A 24,704-nucleotide genomic window follows, 5' to 3' on the forward strand; every position below is an offset into this window, starting at 1 on the left:
TGAGAATGATGACTTTTGGTCAACACACTTTAGACTAAATATCACATCCCATCACTCCCGCATTTCAGTCAGTCTGTAATGCTGGCCAGGGCCGGCCAGTGGCATCGGCAGTATAGGCAAATGCTAGAGGCGCCAGCCTCCATAGGGGGCGCCGCTGGCGACCCAAATGAGAGCTGCAGAAAAGTTGAAGATAAGAAGAAGAAATAGAAGGAAAAATTAGTTTAAATATCACTAAATATTATTTATCTAAAATCATTTTCATGCTATTATTTAGTAATGAAAACACAACTATCACACATTTAAAAAGGCTCTATTTTCTTGCCTTCTGCTTGGCCCGGCACATCACAACACAGCTGCTCGTTACCTGTTCGTTACCTGCTCGTTACCTGTTCGTTACCTGTTCGTTACCTGCTCGTTACCTGCTCGTTACCTGCTCGTTACCTGCTCGTTGTGGGGGAGGAGGGCAGGTGATTTATTAGAAGTAAGTGACACTGACCATACTGGTTAACATGAAGTCTATAAACATCCATAATGTAAAAAACAACAACAACAAAGGCTTCGGAGCCCAGGGACGAAAAAGAAGAAGAGGAGAAAAAATGTGAAAAAGACACAGAGGTAACGTGCTGCACGGATCAATTATTTATCTGTTGTAGTTAAGATAGCTCGTTATTTCAATTCAATTCAATTCAATTCAAAAAACTTTATTTGTCCCCGGGGGGACACAGAGCAGTAAATTAACAACAGTGCAAGTAGACAAAACATTTTAACCTAAATATAAAGTGTCAATTTAAATACAACTTAAAGCTTAAACTTAACTTAAAAATACAAAATATAAAATATAAAGGAGTAGATATGAGTGGACAGTGATCGGACTAACAGATGTAAACAGATGTAAACAGAACTATGTGCAGTAAACGAGAAATAAATAAATATATACAGAGCTATGTGCAAGTAGGCAAATACTAAATGATAAGTTAATAAGGTGCATGGTGAATAATGGAACAACAGAACTAATATATACAATATAACTGTAAGGTAAAAATGAGATAAATAAAGTGACCGTAGTGCAATGATGGATAAGAAACAACAGGAATAAATTAAACAGAACTGTATGAATACTGATATAAAATGGATAGAATAAAGTGATGTAGTGCATGAGACCAGATAAAGCAGAGGCAGTTAAGGTGCATGTCAAATATAAAGGAAGTAAAAAAGCAAAGTTCACAGCTGAGAGTCTGCATTGAGTGAGAGGTGTTGGTTGGTGGATCATCATTGATGGATGATAGTAACGTCAATGATTCCTAGCTCGAGTTAACATCCGTTATTTCCACTGTACTTTTATAAGGTACAGATTATTCATGTTAAGAAAATAACCAGTTTAAGAAAATACACTTCTTCTTTTGTATAGTAGGCTACGTTGTTTGGGACACAAAACCTACTTTTATATTTATTTACATTTCTGTACTTAGTTAGCTTTCACCATAGTAGATTAACATGTTTATTTTCCTCCTCCTGTTGTCATTAATAGTTTTAAGCTCTTGCCTTTAGAGTATTGATGTCTAAGAGCATGAATGCATTTTGTGAAAGAAGTCCTCACTGAATAGATATGTGTGCATGCTGTAGGTCTGGTTGCAAGGAAAACTATTGAGTTGAGTTTTCTGTACTGCTCAGAAGAGAAAATAATATTTAAATAAAACACTTTATTACAAAATGCAGATTGTTTCACAAATATTCATCTTCTCTCTCCAGATGCAATCAGAAACATTTAAATCCATCCCCTGCCGTCCCTGGGCTGCCTGTGACCACTTCTGCTCCCTAAACTGTTTGATATTGTTTGTTCTGTAACACTAGTTATTTGTATTTATTTTATTTTTTATTTACTTATAAGAAATATTAGTGTTATTACCATTTTATTAATGTTTGTCTATAAGTATTTTTTATTTTTTAAATAAAGAAATTCTGTGCCCCCTACCTAACCTAACCCTAACCCTACCCTATTCGCTTCTTTTCACCATTGATATCGACAGCTTGTACACGAATATTGATATTTGAGAAAGCATACAAGCCGTAAAAAACATATTTAAAAAACATCCGGGTAAAAAGAGACCAGAAAAGGAATTGATACGATTGCTGGAAATCAATTTGACTCGAAATCCTCACACTAAGGAGGATTTTGATAACTTTTTTACCACTCTGAACAATCACAATGCGTCCATTTCATTGAAGTCTACCACAAGCTACACCTCGGTAGACTTTCTTGACACTACCACATACAAAGGTAAAATTTCCAGAAAACAAACAAATTGGACATTAAAGTATGTTTCAAGGAGACAGATAGTCATGCTCTACTCCACAAAACTAGCCACCATCCTAAACACACCTATGCTGGGCTGGTAAAGTCTCAACTGCTGAGATTTCACAGAATATGTGGCGACAAAGAGGACTTTAAACAGGCCACTAAAACGCTGTTCTCAGCACTGGCCACCAGAGGGTATTCCTGCTGCTTTCTTAGAAGGTCCTTCAAGACATTTCAGGAAACAAAACCCCAATTGCTTTCCTCTATTTTGCTCTTTGTTACTACTTTCTCTCCAGCAACGATTAAATTGGTCAGAATTATTAAAAATAATTTTCAAAACATCATCGCAGAAACCGAGATTTTACGAGACCACAGAATCATTGCAGCGTTCAGAAAAAACAGGAACCGCAGATACAATAAAAATGTTTTTAAAATGAAATATATGGGAAGCCCACACACCAAAAACTGTGTATACCTGATCAGTTGTAAACGCTGCGGATTACAATACTTAGACTTAGACTTAGACTTAGACTTTCTTTATTGTCATTCAAACTTGTACTTTACAGTGCAGATAAGAACTAAATTTCGTTGCATTTGGCTCGTTGTAGTGCAGGATAAAAACAGCAGCTTGTATTTACATATAAAAAATAAAAATAAGGTGCAGATATAAATAGATATAAAAAGAAAAACTATGAGTAAAAATACTATACAGATAAATATATTGCACGTTATATTGTATTTTACAGTCCAGTGAGGTAGTCCTGTGTGGGGGTTTGAGGGGGAATGGAGGGATTATTTTTTCCTGTTCAAAAGTCTTGTGGCCTGTGGGAAGAAGCTGTTACAGAACCTGGAAGTTCTGCTTCAGAGGCTGCGGAACCTCTTTCCAGAGTCCAGCAGCGAAAACAGTCCTTGGTGGGGATTTTCTGAGCCCTGGTCAGACAGCGGATCTTTGCGATCTCCTGGATGGGAGGAAGTGGAGTCTTAATGATCTTTTCCGCCGTCCTCACCACTCTCTGCAGGGACTTCCAGTCGGAGGCACTGCAGGCTCCGGACCAGACAGAGATGCAGTTTGTTATGATGCTCTCTATAGTGCCTCTGTAGAAGGTGGTGAGAATAGGAGGAGGGAGGTGTGCTCTCTTCATCCGACGCAGAAAGTGCATGCGCTGCTGCGCTTTTTTCACAAGAGCGCCGGTGTGAAGGGACCAGGTCAGAGTGTCTGTTATCTGCACCCCCAGGAACTTTGTGCTGCTAATTCTCTCCACTGCTGTGCCGTTGATGAGGAGTGGTGTGTGGCTGGGCTGGCGCCTCCTCACACATCTACATACACACTCATCTGCACACACACACATTTACACCTCATCCACAAGCCTTGCTTGATAATGTTTGTTGCTTAGATTAGTTTATAATAGTTATTTGTTTAATTAAGTTCATTGATTTTGGATTTATGTTGCTTTGTTTAAATAAATTCTGTTATAATTTAAGAGAGCAGTTGTTTGTGGTTACTGGTGTATTTGCATTGTGATATAAGCTGGGTGCGAAGGCTTTGTGTACGGATTTCACGCCTTCAATTTATTAAATATAGTTATTCATTATTAATAATATTAGTAATTAAATAACTAATTTGAGACTGATTTGAGTGATATTTTGGTTATATTTACCTGATTACAGGTTGGTGCCCCAAAACGAGATTAAACATAGTTTAATGATGTTTTATTTATATTATTAATAATTAAGTTTAATTATTAAAGAATATAACCAAAGTTGACTTGATACAACCCCAACAATAGTCAGTAGTTCTACATCAGGAGAGCAGTGACTTGAGACTATCTCACCGTTGTTGCACCAGTTGTTGTTGGTGAATATGCAAACACCGCCGCCTCGGGATTTACCAGTCCCTCTATGCTAACTGCCTCATCTGGAACGGATGGTTTCAGCCACGTTTCTGTGAGAAATATGGTGCAGCAGTCTCTCATCTCCCGTTTTGCAGTTAAATCCAGCTTCAGGTAGTCCAGTTTGTTCTCCAGGGAGCGGACATTAGAAAGCAGGATGGAAGGAAGCGGCGTTCTGTGCGGGTTAGCTTTTAGCTTGGTTGTTAGCCCCGCTCGGCATCCCCGTTTTTGCTTCCGGTCACACCGCTTCCGTCTCCTCCGCTGGCAGACTCCGCTGGTACGAGGCTCCGCTGCTTCACAGGCCGCTGGATGTAGCCGGCGTAGTATTCCGAGGCTACGTAGAAGGTCCAGGCGGAACAGGCGCATGCTCAGTGTAGTAGCCGGGTTGGACAGCACCTTAACAAACTCATGGTTAAGAGTTTGAAAGTAAGATTAGATGAAGAATCTGCTGATTTAACACAGGAAAAGTTACGGTTGACACCTGGAAATCGGAGGCGAGGGATATCCCTGGATGACACGGGGAAACTCAACAGATCTGTGAAAGCTATCGCGGGTAGGCACAGCTATGCTGTGAACAGACCAGAATGGGGTGACTCAGAAGAGATTAAAAGTGAGGACAGTATGGAGATCAGTCAGGGAAGTGAGAGAACAAGAGACAAAAGAGGCAATTCTTTTGAGCTCGTTGGTATAAAGAAACAAAGGAAACTACGATCTGGAGGAGGAAGTGGGGAAATCAGGGTTGAAGAGAAGGAATTTCTCAGAAAGTTATGTTGGGATATATGACCTACAATGTAAGGGAATATATACCCAGACCAATGAGATGCTTTAACTGTCAAAGATTTGGACACACTGCTCAGACATGTAAGGGAAGGAGAAGGTGAGCAAGGTGTGGGGAGGATCATGAATATGAGCAGTGTAAAACAGGTATGCAACCAAAGTGTTGTAACTGTGGAGGAAATCACAGTGTGGCATATGTGAGGTGATGAAAACGGAGGTGCAGGTTCAACAAGTCAGAGTGCACAATACAATCACATATGCAGAAGCTGTGAAGGTGGTGAAACAGGGGAGAGGGAGAGAGATGGAAGATACAAATGAAGGCCAGAAGAACAAACAGCCAGAACAAACAGAAGAAGGGAAAGTGTGCGTGGATCTGAAGAAACTGGTTACATTCATAGCAGGGGTCATAAACGCCACAATGGAAACAAAATCAAACACTGAAAGAAAACAAATATTAGTAAAAGTGGCAGCAAATCATCTAAACATGAACAAACTGACATGGGAGGAAGTGAGAAATGATCTCAATGCCCAGGCTCATCAAGAAACATCATGTATAGGATAGCAAAAGACCCACCATGGTTCTTTTATTACAATGAAACGCAATGAGCTTTTCAAAGAATTTTAACCATTTATAGGTCCATTACCAAGATTACCAGATGTTATCTGTGTGCAACAAACATGGTTGTAAAGTCACTTAGATTTCAGAATTAACAATTACTCTGCTGTTAGGTGTGATGGGGGAGGGGGGAGGAGAATGTGCTACATTTATTAAAGGAAATCTTTCATTCAGAGCAGTTAGTAAAGGGAGAGAGGGAGGATTCATACTCATAGAAATGTGGACGGATGTAGGACAGACAACTATTATCAATTATTATAATGAAACTAGATCTCATCAAATGAAAGCAAATACAGGGACAGACTAAAAACCATGTGGTCTGGAGTGGAGATTTGAACTCACACAGCACATTGTGGGGAGGGAAAAGACGGATACTAAATAATAGAGCAACTTTAGGAAGACAGTCACTTGGTATGTATAAATGATGGTAGAGGAACACAAATAAATATTCATACAGGAAACAGTTCAGCACTAGATCTGATGCTGGTTTCAAGAGAATTGGCAGGAATATGTGAGTGGAAAATATGGGAAGAAACAACAGTTGGAAGTGACCCGTTTTCCAATATTTTAGAATATATATGTGGATAGAGAGGTAAAGGAGGAGGAACGAGAGGAACAGTGAGTATTCAGTAAAGATAAATGAGATCACTTTCAGGATGTGAAAGGGGAAGTGGGGAAATAGACATCACTCGAGACATAGAAGAGGTAATTGAGTAGTTTTTTGTGTACTTTTACTTTTAAAGTAGATTTTAAAATCTGTACTTTTACTTTTACTTTAGTAGGATTTTTTTATTTTACATTTTATTTTTTATTTCACATTTTAAATCCCATCCGTTACTGAGTAATGGCTGAGGCTCCTCCACTGTCAGGACCGGAAATACACGCAAACAACTTCAAAATAAAACCAGGCGGCACTTCCGGTTTAACGTTTCATTCATTTAAAACTAATTTACGGGAATTCACACAAAATACTTCAATATAAAACTGGGGAGTTACATCCATTTGAAACGTTTTAGTCATTTATTTATATGAACATAAATACATTTAACGAATATAAATAAATGTAACTCATTACTCAACATCCTCTTTTTTACAATCTCTAATTTATTCGGTTAAGACGAGAGATGAACAGCAGAGTGAATTAGTGCAGAGAAAAATGCTTATCGAGTCTGCAGTTAAGGCTCTCTTCTTGGAAAAACATCTCATACAAAATTCCTTCTTTAAATATTAAAGTGAAGCATAGAAGTGCAAGAAGCCTTATTTAATATTTTTTAGGACAAAATAAAATAAGCTGATATGTCTAACTAAACTGAAGGATGACATTAATGACATTAAAGCCAATAAATAAATAATTAAAGCAATGTGGGGATGCATGAAGGCAGGCATAGTTAGTCACTATTCATGTTTACAATAAGTCATGATGTCATGACATTAATATATATAATAGGCCTATTTATCATGTTTCATTCTGTTGACATATTTCACAACAGGAAGTTCTCCTGCACTCCTTCATAAAGTCATCATTTCACTCTTAGACTGTACAGCGGCACTATTGTCTGAATATAGTTTAACTTTTATTTGTCATCATAGTTTGAGCTTACCTCGTGCATTTTAATTTGTGGGAAAAGACACTACCATTGTAATAAAAGCTGCTGATAAAGGAGGTGCTATTTGTATTTTAAAACGGGCTAACTATATAAATGAAGTGGAGCGACAGTTGTCAGATCCCGTTTGCTATGAAAAGACAGACAAAGACCCAAGAGCCATAAAAGTGCAGAAAACAGCAAAATATAAAAGCAAATATTGATCATTTTATTGCAGATTTTGTGTGTACATTTTGGCCATGAAGGTGTCCATAAAAAAGAATAATGCAATCAAATAAATGTTGTTGCTAGTCTTTGACATATCAAAGACTCTAATCACCATTCAACTAATAACATTGCATTTAAAGGGTTACAATTCAGAAAATAATTGAATGTTTTGAGCAAGTCGAAAGTTGTTTAACTTTAACTAACGCAGTCGAAAAATATAAATACATTTTAGGAGGGCACAATGTTCCAGCAGTGGTGTTGTTTTACCTTTATATGCTGTAGAAGAAGCTCGTCACGAGGCAGGATACTGCTCGCCACTGTGGCGGCGATAAGCATGAAGAACTCCAAACTCTGTACACTTCCCTGACAAAGTCAGTTAAATTAGAATGATTACAGCCAAAAATGAAAAACATTGATAAACGAATACGAGGCAGCAAAGATATATTCCAATACCGTTTAATTCCTGGATACACCACAAAGCATCATCTCTGACTTAAAATAAAACTTGTAAACTAAAAGTGGTACCAAATGTGTTTTTATTTATCAATATTTCAGCTCTTGTTTTCTTGCTGTCAATTTTCAGATATTTGTTTGAATCTTAAACACGTTAAAAAAAACGTTTTTTGTTTTATTCTTGTAAATTTACAACTTTAATTAGTCAGTTTTTAATTGACAAGCACTTCCTGTTATTTTGCGCCTTTTTTCTTCTTTTGAATTCAGCAGGCTCTCATCTGGTCACAAGACATAAAGAAAGTGCGGATGACTGGTGCCCCTTTCCCTCCATTTAACTCATCAATTTAATTTGGTTGACAAAGGTAAGGAGAGTTATTTTATACTGTAATGTTTATGACTTGTGGGTGTATGCTACGTTACACAACAAAATTAGCAAGCAAAGTAATACAGAGAGACAGAGACGCAGTAGCGGCGGAAAGGTAAATTATGCATGTTATGTTAGGCTATAGTGTGATGGTATTACGCAACGATATCAGAAAGATATCACGAGTAGTTACACTGAGAAAACCACAAGCTTTATTTTGAAAGTTACTGAAGAGGAAAGAGGAATCGCTCGCGCGGGGAGGGATGTAAACAACATGGTCATAGTTTTCTCATTCAGCAGCTAAAGGTACGATAACATGTGTTGAAAAATGCGAGGAGAGAAATTGGCAATGCGACGACAGTGTCTTGAACCGTAATTTTTCAGCACAGCCGATCATGACAGATTTGAGTTTCGTGAATTGACGACCACGCTCCATTAAAAAACACAAAATTTATCACGACCGAGAGCTGTTAGCCCAGAGCTGCTAAATCACACATTGACTGTGACTGTGTCTGTGATACTGCAAGCTCTCACGCATTCCTTTTTTTTCATGTGCTGAAAAGCATAAATTGCTCCTCTTTATTTAATCCTCTCTAATTTACAGTATTTCCTCACTCGCTGCTTGCTGACACCGAGCTGTCACTAGCAGGCTACACTACATTTTTACAGTTTCCCTCTGTGTTCATTCTATTATTGATTATGCAAAGAAGATGTCTTACTTTTTTTTTTTTAACTATGCATTAACTACTTAATAATTAGAGCTACTTACTTATTTTTTAGATACGTTGATAAGGTAATTCAAAGTGAATTTGTGAATGTTGTTAAAAACTATACTTTTGTCATACATGAAACATGCAGGATAAAGTAATCCTAGGAGGTTAATCCACTACATTAAGAATATATATTCACTCGTGGAAGTTTAGTTTTAAAGTGCAAACACTTTTCATAGGCTGAACTGGGTTCTTTCTCTCTCTGCCTTTGCTAGTTGTGATAAAAAATATCTATTGATTTTATTCCATGTAAAAATGTAACTTTTTTTTTTTTACAAATCCGTCTTCCTTATATTTAATGTAACCAAAATAAGCAGATACTATCTCAAACATTTTTGTATGAAAGTTACTTTCAACAATTGCCACAAAATCACGAAAGCATTTTTATTTAATACATTTTATCAGATATATTAAGTAAAATATACATGACTAAGGAATCATTTATTACAGCGTAACGCAGCAGAAAAATATAAATACATCTGAGTAAAATGCAACATTGATGGTTAAGACTAAAGAAGTCTTATCCTAATTCTAATTTAAAATGAGATGCAACGTTTTTCATCAAACTCATTGGGTATATTATGAGCATTAGGACAAGAATTTCTACATTTCATCCAGAATTCATGTTTAGAATAGAACTAAAGAGACAAAGAGAACACTTCCAGAAGAACTCTGAAAATCTAATTATAACTTTTACTAGCCCTTCAATACAAGCTATATTACACATGTAATTGAGAGGGTGATGTTTTTATATTCAAATAAGAGCAAAGGCACATCTCTAATTTAAATTTTTCTGTATTATCTTCTAGGTGTCTCCAGATGAGATGGCGGTGTAAAATCTGTGGATTCATAGCGACGACAAGGGGTGATCTTCTGACCCATTACAGACTACAGCACAGGACATTTGAAATTGGAAATCTGGTACCTTGTCTTGTTCTTGATTGTCCATGCTCCTTTAAAACTTTGAATGCCCTACGCACACATCTTTCAAGATATCATCCAGAAGATGAAACTAGAGGGCCAGGAGTCATCTTCTGTTTTACATGTTTAATTTGCTCAACTCAACATCCCTCTAAAAAAGAATATTTTCTTCACCTTGGTAATCACCTGAGGAGATATGAAACTGTAGAGTGTGTTTTTGTTGGATGCACATCTTTTGTTGGCATCATCTTCTGTATGTTAAAGGCTGCTTGAAATGCTGTACCTTTAATAAAGTCTGATAAAAAGTGTTACTTTCGTCAAGCATTAAATGTCATTGTATCTTACTTAAGTAATATTTATTCTGTATTTTCTGATCGACTAATTCTAATCTCACACTAAAATGTAGGTCATAACGCGAACATGTATGTAATTGCCAAGAAATTATTATATTTACAATTTAATTCATTTTATTAAGGAAAATTAAAAAATGCATTGAATATAAAGATTAGTATTACTCAATTATATATCATTTATATATCAAATTTAATTATTTATATCAGTACCTTTTACTAATTTAGACATTTCTCTTATTGATATCTACTTAATGTTTTTGTTTAAATTTGGTTAATTTATTTTTGTGCTTTATTTGAATCTACTCAGTTTAAACAAGTAATTCTTAAGGGTCTGATTTGAGTAACATTAACTCAACTTTTAACATAGTTAGATTTAATTAATAATATTACGTGCAATCTGTTGCCTCAATTTTATAGAGTAGTTATGGTGTATCTTTTTTTTTTTTTACAGTGTAGTTAAAGTTAAACAACTTTCGACTTGCTCAAAACATTCAATTATTTTCTGAATTGTAACCCTTTAAATGCAAAGTTATTAGTTGAATGATGATTAGAGTCTTGGATATGTGACAAACTAGTAACAAAGTTGATTTGATTGCATTAGTCTTTTCTATTTAACCTCTGGACACCTTGGTTGCCAAAATGTTCTCACAAAATCTGCAATAGAATGATCAATATTTGCTTTTGTATTTTGCTGTTTTCTACACTTTCTATGAGCTTCTTGTTGTGCAGATCTTGTTTTTACTAAGCAGTCTTTGTTTTTCTTTTGTTTTTTTGGTTTCTCAACAATAGTCAAAGAGCCGATTTCTTCTGTCGTTGTCAGATTCTTCACAGGAGGCTTTGCCCGAGAACAGGTACTTAACTTTATTTGGATGCATTTCTTTGTTTCTTCTATTTTGTAAAATATTTGTATTAATATTTTGTGTTCACTCTATATTATAAAATGCCCATTGTTTCACAAATGCTCATCTTCTCTCTCCAGATGCAATCATAAAACAATTAACCGGTTTCCAACGGTGGCGCTGCTCTGTAGCGACCCGGGCTGCCTCATGCTAAGAACCCAAAGTATTTATATACTTAATAATGTTATCGTTTTATGTTTGATGTGAAGGATGATGTTGATGTTTTTATGGCTGCAGCACGGGTGAAGAGCTGAAGACAAATTTCTCACTTTGTGAGACAATAAAGTTAATCCTGTCCCCTGCTATCCCTCGGCCATCTGTGACCACTTCTACTCCCTGCACTGTTTGATATTGTTTGTTCTGTTAAACTAGTTATTTGTATTTATTTATATTAAATTTTAGAGTTATTACCATTTTATTCATGTTTGTTTAGAAGTACTTTTTATTTTTTAAATAAATTCTGTTGAATATAAAGATGTATGAATGTTTTCATTAAGTCTATGAATATTGTCTTTGATGGTTAAACTCTGCAATATAAGGGGCAACCGCTGAAATCTGCATAAATACAAATTTCTTGCAATAAATTCTGACTACAGCGATGTGATTGTTGCAAATCCTTTCATTGGGATAACAATGCAACTGAATTTACTTGCACAGCCCTATAGCCTACCCTGACCTATGTTTTAATTCTGTTCTTTTAAAGGAGGATTATTATGATTCCAAAGAGGTGGAGAATCTCAAGTCCCTGGAAGAAATACGACTGCAGACATTCACTTTAAACTTGAAAAATAAGGAACTGAAGACTGGTAAGAGACCACGTAGGTGCTCAGAGTGCAGTAAAAGATTTAACGTAAAAGGAATCTTGACCAGACACATGATGATTCACACTGGAGAAAAACCCTTCAGCTGCTTTCAATGTGAGAAAGTATTCACCCATAAGGTCAGTCTGACATATCACATGGCAATTCATAGAGAGAAATCCCTTAGATGCTCTGAGTGTGGTAAAACAATTTAGACAAAAGGGGGGTCTGAAGTCACACATGTTAGATCACAAAGGAGAGAAAGCCTTCAGCTGCTCTGTTTGCAGTAAAAGTTTTTCCCAAAGAGGAAATCTGACCAGACACATGTTAGTCCACACTGGAGAGAAATGTTAATCCTGTGCAATGGTAAAACTGATCCAGAGGAATCCAAGTTAACAACATCACTAATTTGTATTCATAAGTATGTATTGACTAACAGATGTATAAGTGCAGTTATAAAGGGATATAAGACAATTATATTGACAGAAATCTGTCTCTACTTTTTTGACATTGATGTTTTGTTGCTGACATATGAACCAGTAAGTTAGGAGCAGCTATGACGTTTGAATTGAAAGGGTTTATATGAAACAGTTACAGTGTAAGGATCCTTCTTCTCTCCTGATATCTTCTCTTCTTTCTGTCACTCTGTTTCCTTGGAGGCCTCTGTGTTGGGTAGCACAAGTTCTTCAGACAGCTCATGTGTAACCTTGGAATAAATAAACTGATGTAGAGTGAGAAAGACTTTCATCTACTTGTGTTATTTTGTGTCGAGTGTCTAAAGTGTCTTTGGTAAAGAAAAGGAGTTCAGCAGATCCTGATGCAGAGCGACCACAGTCAGGTCAGGTCGATGTCGATTTCACTGAAAACCTGTAACACTTAATAAGAATCCTGCAGTCAGAATACAAAATAAAGAAAATCACAAACTGAATGATAACACCTGTAGATGTCATCTGGCATTCTGGATTTACTCAACATATTGTTAGAAGAAACGATAGAGATGCATTATAGCCTTCAGTGTGTGTAACTAAATGGTATATGGAAAAAAACACTTCAATGGTGTGTTTATTTGTTCTGTTATCATTTCTCTCTTTGGCTTCCTTTTTGCTGCTTCACTGCTTTTTATACACTTTCAGCTAAGAGGAAAATGATTCTTCGATTGGTCTTGGCGCTATCCAATTCCCACGGTAACCTGACTCGTCATCAATCTTAAAACTTTTCTTATTTCAATAAAAGTAACTGCTTTCATTTATCAATATTTCACCTCCAAGCAGACCCTTATTCTAAAAGACTGAACACATTGGTTTGGGTTAGGCCACGATAGTAAAAGAGTTCAAAGAGGAGACTTTAATGCAGCGAGGTTACAACTGTTTATTGTGTGTGGTTCTGAAAAGCAAGGAAAATATCTATGAACAAAATTCTTCACATATACATTCATATTATAATTGTAAAGTAATCTGGGGAAGCAGTTTTCCACTTATACAATGTTAACCATGCATCTTTTAGCATCCTTACCTTCCTTTTTCTCATTTTAACACCAAACAACACAAATCAGAATTTAAGTTAATATAACCATTAAATGAATCTGAATTTTAGTATCTATTCAGTTCTTTATCTTTTGTTTACAATTTAAACAAACCATTTAAATGTGTTCAATATTAATTATTATTTACCCTTCTAATTTAATTGTTTCCTGTGAACACTACACTATAAAACCAGAATGCAGAGTGCATCACTATGAAATAAACAGCCTACATTAAATACATGTCACCATTCAAACATTCTGAACAGATAATTACCAAAGAACACAGCACACTTACCAAAGGTATCTCTGCTGTCTTCCTTTCATTGAATTCAGCCTGAAAGTGTCTCAGCCTCTCACCTCACTCCTGCTCTCACACACACCGCTGACACTCCTGTCTGTCAGTTAGAGCCACTCAGCAGGTTTACACACCTGGCTCACAAAGGTTACCTGATTTCCTGACCTGCTCAGTGCTGCTCTCCAGTGTTCAATACAAACTTTAAATAAAGGCTGACAACAGAGATAACCTGATAAGTAATAATAAAGCTGATTAACCTTTAAACACAAAGTAAATAAAAGCATATAAATATTTACATTTTCAGTTTGTCCTTAGATTTTAACAAAACAAAGACTGATTTAAAAAAATCCCCCAGACACCAAACATTTGTTATATGAAAAATAACTTGTTTTTTGTGTGTTTTTTTCATTAAGAATATTATCATCATGTAATCAAACTGGCATTTAAAGGGTTAAAAATCCTGATAATTATTCAATATTTGATCGTTTTGATCAGGACTGAAGTTGATCAAAAGATTTAACCCAAAAAAGCAGAAAAAAAATTAATCTGTACTATTTTTATAGCAGTTTTTGGAAGTGAACATTTTTGTCCATAATGACTCAAGAGGGTAATACATTTTAAATCTGATGCTACACAAAAACTAATAATGCATCAAAGTAAATATTTTGTATAATCTTTGACATATCCAAGACTGATTTTAAAAAAATCCCCCAGCCACCAAATATTTGTTATATGGAAAATAACTTATTTTTTCATAAATAACAAAAGTGATCAAGTAATGAAATTGGCATCTAAAGGGTCAAAATGATTGAATGTTTGGTAGTTTTGAGCAGGGCGGAAGTTGTTTAAGAGATTTATGCAGAAAGAAGCAAAAAAAAAAGTAATCTGTTCTATTTTTATCGCAGATTTTTGGAAGTGGACATTTTTGTCCTTAATGACTGAAGAGGGTAGTAAATTAAACTGATGCCTGAGGGTTTAAAGTGTGTCTTATACAGCAGATTTGATGGTAATAACAGCTTATTTCAAGGACCTTCATATAAAGTGTTACCCAAGAAGAACTTAGACTGAGGTTCTGTCTGTGTTTAAACAGATGTCATGAAACAGGGTAACTAAACCTCATATTTTCAGTTGTACTGCTCTACCCTGGAATTTAAAAAAATGCATTTAGAATGTCAATGTATCAACTTAGAGAAGGAGGGGGGGGGGGGGGGGGGGCAAGACACGCCCACTCACTGCTTCACGCTGTTATCAGCCGCAACATGATACAGTGTTTGCCCAACACACACACACACACACACACACACACACACACACACACACACACACACACACACACACACACACACACACACACACACACACACACACACACACACACACACACACACACACACACACAGTGGCTCAGGCTCAGGGCTCAGTGTGCATGTGTGTGTGTGTGGGGGGAGCGAGTGAGGTGAGAGAGTGTGTTCGCCACAAGGGTCAACCTCCGGTCTTGAAAAATGAAGCCTATGCTTAAGTATAAAAAACTGCAGTTCCTCGAGGTTCTGCTTGAGGCTGGCTGCAGAAACGCCGGAAGTGCCATAAGCCCACAGCCAAAAAAGCCCGTTTTTACCACAGGAATCAACATGTTTACAGCCTGGTTCAAAAAACGAGATATATCTGAGAAGTTGACGGACCTTCTCCTCACACTGTGGCACTGTGACAGAGTCAGCTGATCTTCAGTCAGCAGTGTTTCTCAGACTGACAGACCACACAGAGACACTGAAGAACCACGAGACCAGAACCCAAACCCAGGATAGAGAGGTTCAGTGAATGTGGTGTTGAAGGTGTGGAGGTGGATCAGTGTGTCAGAGGAGACTCTGTAGAAGGACAGAGAGCCAGCAGGACAGTCCACATACACTGCTACTCTGTGAGAGACAGAGGAGGAGGAGGAGGAGGAGGAGGAGGAGGAGGAGGAAGAGGAGGAGGAGGAGGAGGAGGAGGAGATCTCTGTTCTTCTGTTATTGTGATAGACACAGTAACCTCTATCAGAGCAGAACAGAATCCAGGACTGATCATTAAATCCAAACCAACATTCAGCTCTGTCTCCTCTCCTTCTGATTCCTCTGTAACTCACTGATACATGAACATCTCCTCTCCACTCGACCTCCCAGTAACAGCGACCAGTCAGACCAGTCCTACACAGCAGCTGAAGACACCAGTAATCAAATCTGTCTGGATGATCAGGATATGACTGAAGCTCCTCCACACGTGTCACCTTCCTGTTGTTGTCAGACAGTTTCAGGTTTCTGTTCACTGTGTTTGTGTCCAGTTCCAGCTCACAGGCGTCTGATGGAGAGAACGAGACACAACACAGCTGCAGGTTATCATCTGTTCATTCATCAACAACTTTACTGACACTTACTGATAGGGGTGTAAAGGTACACGTACTCGGACCGGACCGTTTCAGTACAGGACTGATCCGAGTACGTGCGGAACAAAAGTGATTTAATCTGTGTTCCCACACGGACCGCAAAGCAGAAGCACACCTCAGGGTGGAGGAAGGCTGCGGCTGCTGGTATGGGACACAGCTTTTAGTTAATAACTTGTAAAAAAGTTCAAACATAAACTGTGCAAACTGTGCAGATTAGTAGTTCCTCGAGTCCTGTTGGTCTGGACAGTTGCATATAACCGGGATGGAGTTCTTTTTACAGACTTACTCTTAAGTTTTGTTTTCATTTTCAGTGATGATCCCGCTCAAACTAAGAGCAAAAGGGGAGGGGGAGACGCGTCTGTGTGGGAGAATAACCTGCAGCAGAGACGTGCTGTCAGGGGAGGCAGGTGAGGCTCGTCATCATCAAAAGTAAAAAACAAATAATCATTAAATCAAATAAATATTAATATTTTTCTACTGATCTGTGTTATAAATGTTATTTCTGTACGATTCCAAAAATGTTCAATAATTTTCAGGATCAAAATCTCTGAATTTGCATATTTCCTGCCGGCTCCGATGCGAGGTGAGGCAGCGACGAGTTGTGCCTCATCCCAGATTGCGCAATCCCTCACAAACTGGGTCGAGCGTATGCCTTTTGCTTTCTTACTGTTTGTCACCAATGTAATGTTTGTAGACACTTCTATTATCCGTCCTCACTTTCCATAGAATAAGTAATGTATTTCACATGTTTTTAACATATTTAGTCTAATTTGACATAAAACTGCACTGAAAAAGCATGAGGTGAGGCAGCTGCTTCACCTGAAGGGGGCGTGCGTCAGGTTGCGTGAGGCTCATAAGACCAAGAGTTTATGCTTGGTTTGATGGTTGCTCCTCTTCTATGCAGACTTTTTATATAACAAAGATTTTATATCTAAGCTTAAAGATTTCTCAATTTTTCAATCAAAACGTGAAGTGATAAATAATGAAGACTTTTAAAACTAAAAGAAGGTAAGGAGGACTTTTACAACAAAGTCACAGATATTTTAGTCCAGAAGGATAGGTGAATGGACTTTGTTTACAAGTAAAGGTAAGACCATGAATACACCGCAGTATATGCCTACTTTTATTTTTATTGAATGAGTATGAATTGTGGAATTGCAATGGAAAAAACATTTCTGAGGCGCTATAAATGTAACGTTCTTCCTTTGCCAAATATGCACCTTCCCTCTATGTGTGTGTAAATAATGCTGATATGAGATATGAAACACAACCAGTAGTCAATGTGCAAGCTGCCAATTGAATGGTGAATTTAAGCTACTCTATAAATGGGTTCATATATTTGTAAATCTGACTCTGAAAAAGTCAGTGCCTCACCAGCCACGAACCTCGCCGCACGTCACTGACCTGCAGCATGATAGAATGAACACCTCCCTCCCCATTCCCACAATAATGGACAAAGAGACGTTGACAAGACGAGAGTAGTGTGCCGTTGTTGTTCAGCGGACATCGGGTACGTCACAGGCAACACGTCCAACTTATTAAAGCACTTGAAAAGGCACCACGTGAACGTAAACATCACTGCAACTAGGAAAAAACAGACCGCCTTTTGCTAGTAATTCTAAACGGGCCAAAGCCATAAAAAATGCCATTGAAGTTCTTATATCGACAGAGGGAAATATTAATAGTTCTGAAACTACACTGTCCCAGATATGATTAGGTTTATTATGTGCTCAAAGAGCATTCAAAAAAGTGTTTCCTTCATAAACTAAAAGGTGGAAGTGTAATTAAAAAGAAATATATTTACATATAGGCTAAATTAATGACTTCATTTCATTCTAAAATACTTTATTTCATTCATATCTTTTATTTATTGGAGACTCTTTTGGTTGAAGGAAGCAGCATAAGTTTATTTTATGTTTTTTTTACAATGTTTAATTTAAAATGTTATTAAAAAGTAACCTGAGCAGGTGTACAAGTCTGAACTGTCGATGCTGCACTTAGTCCAATGTGTAAAAGGGAAATTATAAATGTTCCTAATAAAGAAAAAAAAGCATCAGGTCCCTTTACTGTAGTGAAAATGTACCAAACCAAAGCTTCAAAACTGAGAACTGTACAGAACTGAAATGTTTGTGTACCGTTACAACCCTACTTACTGAGAGTCAATCAAACTTACAGTTCATATTCAGCACTGAATGATGTTTGACAGCACTGAAATGTAATAATCCACTTCTAATCAAGTTCAAATGGAGTTACCATGGCAGCCAGGAAGAATGGAGATCCAAATCAACAAACACATGCAGTGAATAAAGTCTGACTAATCAAAGTGCAGCACAAAGAATCTATGAACCATCTGCTGTCTCCAACTGTTCTGTCCTCAGAGGTCACATTCAGCACAAACAGGAGCCTCATTTCCACTTTCACTGTCACACACAATGTGATGGCAGCAGGAGTGTGCCACGTCCCTTTGTCCTGTCTAACTACTTTTAAACTGTGTTTCTGAAGTCATGGAGACCATTTCTTTTCCATCAATCTAGGCTCTACAACATACATGTTTTTGTTTTAATGTAAATTTAACTGGACTGGATGAACAGATCGAAATCTAAAGAAACAGATGACAACTCAGTCCTTGTGAGTTTTTCTCTGCTTGTTTAAGGTGTAGGCCACGCCGTCCCGACCTCACCTGGCCACCTGGCGGCCTGCAGCTGACTTGTGTATTGTTGTTGGATGTTCCTGCTGGCCTGTACTATGGTGATCGTGGACTTTGCTGTGTGCCTTACTGTCTGCACAGCCAGAAGACGAGGAGGAGAGCTAGCTTATGTCTCTAAAGATATTCTGTTTCTATTTCATCACTGAATTCACGTCTGGATGTTTTTGAGGAGAGAACTTGATGTTGGAGACTCTGCATATTTACATGTTTATGAAAATGAACGTCAAATCAAAAATGATTTCTGCTGTTTTTAAAGTTGATGAGCTCCACGAGCTCGACTACGAGCAGCCGGCCAGCAGCCAACATCAAAATGTGAAATGTCTCAAAAACTGCATGTTGTAAAATATACATTTCTGTTGGATGTGATGAATGGTGATTTTCTATTCACTGGATTATCACTTTTATTTCAGTTTACATTTTTTATTTCATATTTAAACTCTCATGAGTTTCCATCACCCTCACTTTTATCATCACTTTGTGTTACTTCCAGCCCTCATCCTGTTGTAGTTTGAAAGGTTTAATCATAACAGAAACACAATCTGGACAGCAGCAGGCACAAACCAATAGTTATCTAACCTCTGAATTTAGCCAAGTCATAAGATCATGTTCTGATACACAAGACACACACACAAAAATGATGTTTCTTTTGTGCTATCTATGCTTCTCCCTCCTACTTATCCTCTACTAACAGTCTGCAAACAGATCGACTTTGCTGCTGCTTTCAGTTTGTGTAAACTGACAGCTACTCACCATCTATGACGATCAGCTGTTAGCGCTAGCCGCCGATCAGCTGTTAGCTTCTCGCACAGCTATCAGGATATCCTCACCAGTCTGTGATCACTGGACCCTCGCCTGCCTTATTGGTGGACCGTCCTTCTTCGTCGGCCACGTCGGCTCCCTACCTGGCTTGGACCCGTCGCCCTGCGCCACCTGTTGGCTACCGCTGGCTGCCGCTTCCCCCCTACTCTGGCTCGGCTGCTGGCGGCGAAGAGGCCTGCCTGACAACCAGACTGCCGGCTGCTGCTCTCCTGCTCAGATTGTGTCCAGACGGGTCCAAATTGGTCCTTTCCTTATCCTGGTTTGGCTCTCATTCCTGCGGTTTTCCTGACCCCGGCTGGCGCCCGGTAGCTTGCGGCTTTCAGCCTGCGGCTAGCAGCTGCTCTCCCTGCTGCGGACATGGTACTACTAACATACTCCGCTCTGCAACTCCAGAATCTCGCCTGCCACTTCTCTCCGGACAACCTTGCTTCCATTAAATCTTTCGGACTCCTGCGCCGTCCTCACTACGTGCATAGGGCTGCCCGATGCAAGTTTGTTTACACTGACCATGCTATCCCCACTGTAGTGTCTGACCGGCGCCATCATCACAACAAATCACACGTGCACACCAGAAACCTGATACCTGTTGTTGTGTGTGTTGACAGAACCACTCCTCTCTCCCCCTCTGCTTCAGAATACACCACCGCCTCATTTATGCTGCAGAATGCTCGCTCCCTTAACAACAAAGCAAACCTATTTCACTAAATATCAAACTTTACTGACAGATCCACGTCATCACAATCATTCAAACCGATGGTTTTATTTAGGCTATAATCGCGCATGTAGTGAGCCGTTTCCAATAAGTAACTTTCATTATGACAATATATAAACATCAAATAAAAATAAAAAATAAAAGTCTGGCACATACATATTGCATCAGCGCCGTCTCGCCTTCATTATCCCGGACGGACCTCAGAGGACCGGACTTATACACTAATGTAATCACTGATGTAGAGTTAAACATTAGACTAACACAAAGACCATAGAGCCTCCAGTTTTCATTAATATATTTCAATATCTTGCATTTATCATCAATTGTGATTTTTAGTTTTAATAAAGAGTGCACAGAGACATGGCGATGGCTTCACACATTTCACCTCCTCCATACTCAGCACATCTTCATCAGCTGCATGTATTTATTCTGTAAATAATTCAAGTGTGGACATTAAGTCGGGGCATCTCTGACACGATCATTAAGCCATATATTTGATCATAATTAGTCACAGTGCAGACGGAGATGCCCACGAAAATATGTGGCCAACAATTCAAAGTTTTTGTTGGTTGATCAAACCTTTGATTAATAATATGATAGAGTGAGGGAGAATGCTGACTGACGTGTCCTCTCTGCCACTATATGAAGAAATCAGTGTGGGTCCTGTAAACATGTAAACATTGCAGATATACTCGTGCGTAATGATGAACGGTGGATGTTTTGGCACATAGGACAGCGTGAATGCAGCAGCGACGTGGTGTCATTCTCTGAATTTTCTTCAGTTCGTGATCCTCCTGCTGCAGCAAACTACCGATATGTCCATTTTATCCTTCACTTCATTCACAAGTTCCTTTGTTTCTGGGTCAGAAAGTTTCGTTTCTTTGTCTAAACTTCAGTTTTCGTGATCCAACGCTGGAAACCTTTGATCTGCCCCCTCGTTTGGATGTATTTTCATTCACGAGCTGCTTTGCATTGACCGTTTATGGTTGAATGTGGGCGTGTAGAGGGCGGAACATGGGACTAATCTACGTGCGCACATTTCCAGGTGGATGGTGATTTATAAAGGGAACATTGCGTGCAGGTGTGCGTACGAACGGTTTTATAACTCTGAATTATTTTGTGCGCACGCCATTTCTGGGTTTTTGGCACACGTACATTTTTAGTATGAATTTTACGCACTCTTTTATAAACGAGACCCCTGGTCATTTTTAAAAACCTCCTCAAACACCATCTGGTTTCATGAAAGCCGCTATATAAATCCAAGTTATTGTTATTAACTTCTCCGAGAGAAATAAACAAATCCTCTATTCACAAGCCATATTCTCTGTCTGATTGTTCAAGAGCATTTACTCTTCTACACTCCAACATGTGCTGCTGTGTTCTGATGAAGAGAAATGAAAACACACTCACACTTCCTCAGACCAGGATCCAGTCTGTGCAGTCCACTATGATCCAACCTGGAGGAAGAAACCAGATCAGAATCTATTTCATACATCTTCATTTAAATCCAGCATCAGACAAGAAGCAGAGTTCATCATTCAGAAACAGTGAGACAGCTTCTGTGTGTCTGTCTGTACCTCAGTGTCTCCAGTCTGCAGTGTGGATCCTCCAGTCCAGCAGACAGCAGCTTCTCTCCTCGTTCTCCTGGATGATTGTAGCTCAGGTCCAGATGTCTCAGGGGGGAGGAGCTTAGAGCTGAGGCCAGAGACGCACAACCTTCTTCTTTGATCAGACAACCTGACAGACTACACACACACACACACACCAACACACACACACACACACACACACACACACCAACACACACACACACACACACACACACTCACACATAAACACCAACACACACACACACACACACACACACACACACACACACACACACAACATGCTTAACATCCATTGGTTCATTCTTCTCTGTTTTACCAGTAACATCCCGTCATAACCATGCAGCTGAACAGAATAGACTTCATAATCTGATACTAATCAATATTTACTCTGGTGACAAATAGTGAAGGTAAGACAGAGCGTGAGATAAACACACAGACTGCTTTGACATCAGCAGTGATGTAGAAACAGTTCTGAACTGTTTCATCTGAAATAAAGATTCTTTAGTTCTTTATGTTCCAAACATTATCCATGGTTTGTTTGTTGGTGGGGAAATAACTTCATATTTAACTTTCTTTATTCCAGTCCAGCTTCCTCAGACTAAAAGACTGAGAGCTATAGAACGAGCTCAGAGCTTTACAGCTTTAATGTGGAAACATACAGGAAAACTTTAAACCACCACCAAGGCCCATTTAATAAATGATTCATCAAGAAAACGTGATCTTAGATGAATAATGTGGATCAGCAGCACACTAACCTGAGAGTGTCCAGACTACAGAGTGGACTCTTTAGTCCAGTAGACAGCAGCTTCACTCCTGAATCCTGCAGGTTGTTGTTGCTCAGGTCCAGCTCTCTCAGACTAGAGGACTGGGAGCTGAGGACTGAGGACAGAGCTTCACAGCTTCTCTCTGAGAGGTTACAGACACTCAGCCTGAAGAGGATATGTTTGGTAAGTTAATCAAAATATCAAATAAACTAAGTACATTTAAGCTTATTGGGTAAACTTTCACATGAATAAGTCCTTACCTGAGCGTTTCCAGTGAACAGTGTAGAGTCTTTAAACCACTACACAGCAGCTTCACTTCTGAATCATGCAGGTTGTTGTTGCTCAGGTCCAGCTCTCTCAGACTAGAGGACTGGGACCTGAGGACTGAGGACAGAGCTTCACAGCTTCTCTCTGAGAGGTTACAACCTCTCAGCCTGAAGAGGATTCAGAAGAACACAAATGAAAGCAATTACAAACTATAGTTGTTATTTCTGAATGAAGAGAACTACATTTGAACTGGATAGTTATGTGAGCACGTACAGAGCTTTGTTTGAAGCTTTGATCACAGGCAGCAGCCTCAGAAGAGCCTCCTCTGAATCAGAGTATTTCTTCAGGTCAAACACGTCCAGATCTTTTTCTGATGACAGTAAGATGAAGACCAGAGCTGACCACTGAGCAGGAGACAGTTCATCTGTGGAGAGACGTCCTGATCTCAGGGACTGTTGGATCTCCTCCACTAGAGAACGATCATTCAGTTCATTCAGACAGTGGAACAGATTGATGCTTTTCTCTGCAGACAGATCCTCACTGATCTTCTCCTTGATGTACTTGACTGTTTTCTGATTATTCTGTGAGCCACTTCCTGTGTGTGTCAGCAGACCTCGTATGAGATTCTGATTGGTCTCTAGAGAAAGACCGAGGAGGAAGCGGAGGAACAAGTCCAGGTGTCCATTAGGACTCTGTAAGGCCTGGTCCACAGCACTCTGATATAAATGTTTTGGGTCAGGTTTTTCTCTCAATACTTTAGACCAACTGGATGTTGTTTGTTCTTCTGACATCAGATTGACTCCAGAGTTGATGAAGGTCAGATGGACATGAATAGCAGCCAGAAACTCCTGAACACTCAGATGGATGAAGCAGAACACCTTGTCCTGGTACAGTCCTCTCTCCTCTTTAAAGATCTGTGTGAACACTCCTGAGTACACTGAGGCTGCTCTGATATCGATGTCACACTCTGTCAGGTCTGAGTCATAGAAGATCAGGTTTCCTTTCTGCAGCTGCTCAAAAGCCAGTTTTCCCAGAGACTCAATCATCTTCCTGCTCTCTGGACTCCAGTGTGGATCTGTTTCAGCTCCTCCATCATACTTGATGTTCTTCAGTTTAGATTGAACCACCAGGAAGTGGATGTACATCTCAGTCAGGGTCTTGGGCAGCTCTCCTCCCTCTCTGGTCTTCAGCACATCCTCCAGAACTGTAGCAGTGATCCAGCAGAAGACTGGGATGTGGCACATGATGTGCAGGCTTCGGGATGTCTTGATGTGGGAGATGATTCTGTTGGCCCGATCCTCATTTCTGAATCTCTTCCTGAAGTACTCCTCCTTCTGTGGGTCAGTGAACCCTCTGACCTCTGTCACCATGTCAACACACTCAGGAGGGATCTGACTGGCTGCTGCAGGTCTTGTAGTTATCCAGAGGTGAGCAGAGGGAAGCAGTTTCCCCCTGATGAGGTTAGTCAGCAGCACATCCACTGAGGTGGACTCTGTGACATCAGTCAGGGTCTCATTGTTTTTAAAGTCCAGAGGAAGTCGACACTCATCCAGACCGTCAAAGATGAACACAACCTGGAACTCTTCAAACCTGCAGATTCCTGCTTCTTTGGTTTCAGGAAAGAAGTGATGAACAAGTTCCAC

The 24,704-nt window shown here is 38.9% G+C and overlaps 3 protein-coding genes across 3 annotated transcripts in view; 1 reads left to right on the forward strand and 2 right to left on the reverse strand.

Moving 5' to 3' along the window:
• The window catches only part of LOC136181104 (NLR family CARD domain-containing protein 3-like), a 724,139-nt gene that overhangs the window by 539,661 nt on the left and 159,774 nt on the right, over window positions 1-24,704 (reverse strand). The window lies entirely within an intron of this gene.
• The window catches only part of LOC136181112 (protein NLRC3-like), a 693,514-nt gene that overhangs the window by 402,029 nt on the left and 266,781 nt on the right, over window positions 1-24,704 (forward strand). The window lies entirely within an intron of this gene.
• The window catches only part of LOC136181190 (NLR family CARD domain-containing protein 3-like), a 92,936-nt gene continuing 81,535 nt past the window's right edge, over window positions 13,304-24,704 (reverse strand). Inside the window, exon 9 of the mRNA XM_065961785.1 lies at window positions 13,304-16,097. Within this exon, the coding sequence (XP_065817857.1) occupies window positions 15,505-16,097 (593 nt within the window). The 3' untranslated portion in view covers window positions 13,304-15,504. The remainder of the gene's footprint in view (window positions 16,098-24,704) is intronic.

Source organism: Labrus bergylta, chromosome 2 (assembly GCF_963930695.1).
Source record: "Labrus bergylta chromosome 2, fLabBer1.1, whole genome shotgun sequence".
Taxonomy (NCBI): domain Eukaryota; kingdom Metazoa; phylum Chordata; class Actinopteri; order Labriformes; family Labridae; genus Labrus; species Labrus bergylta.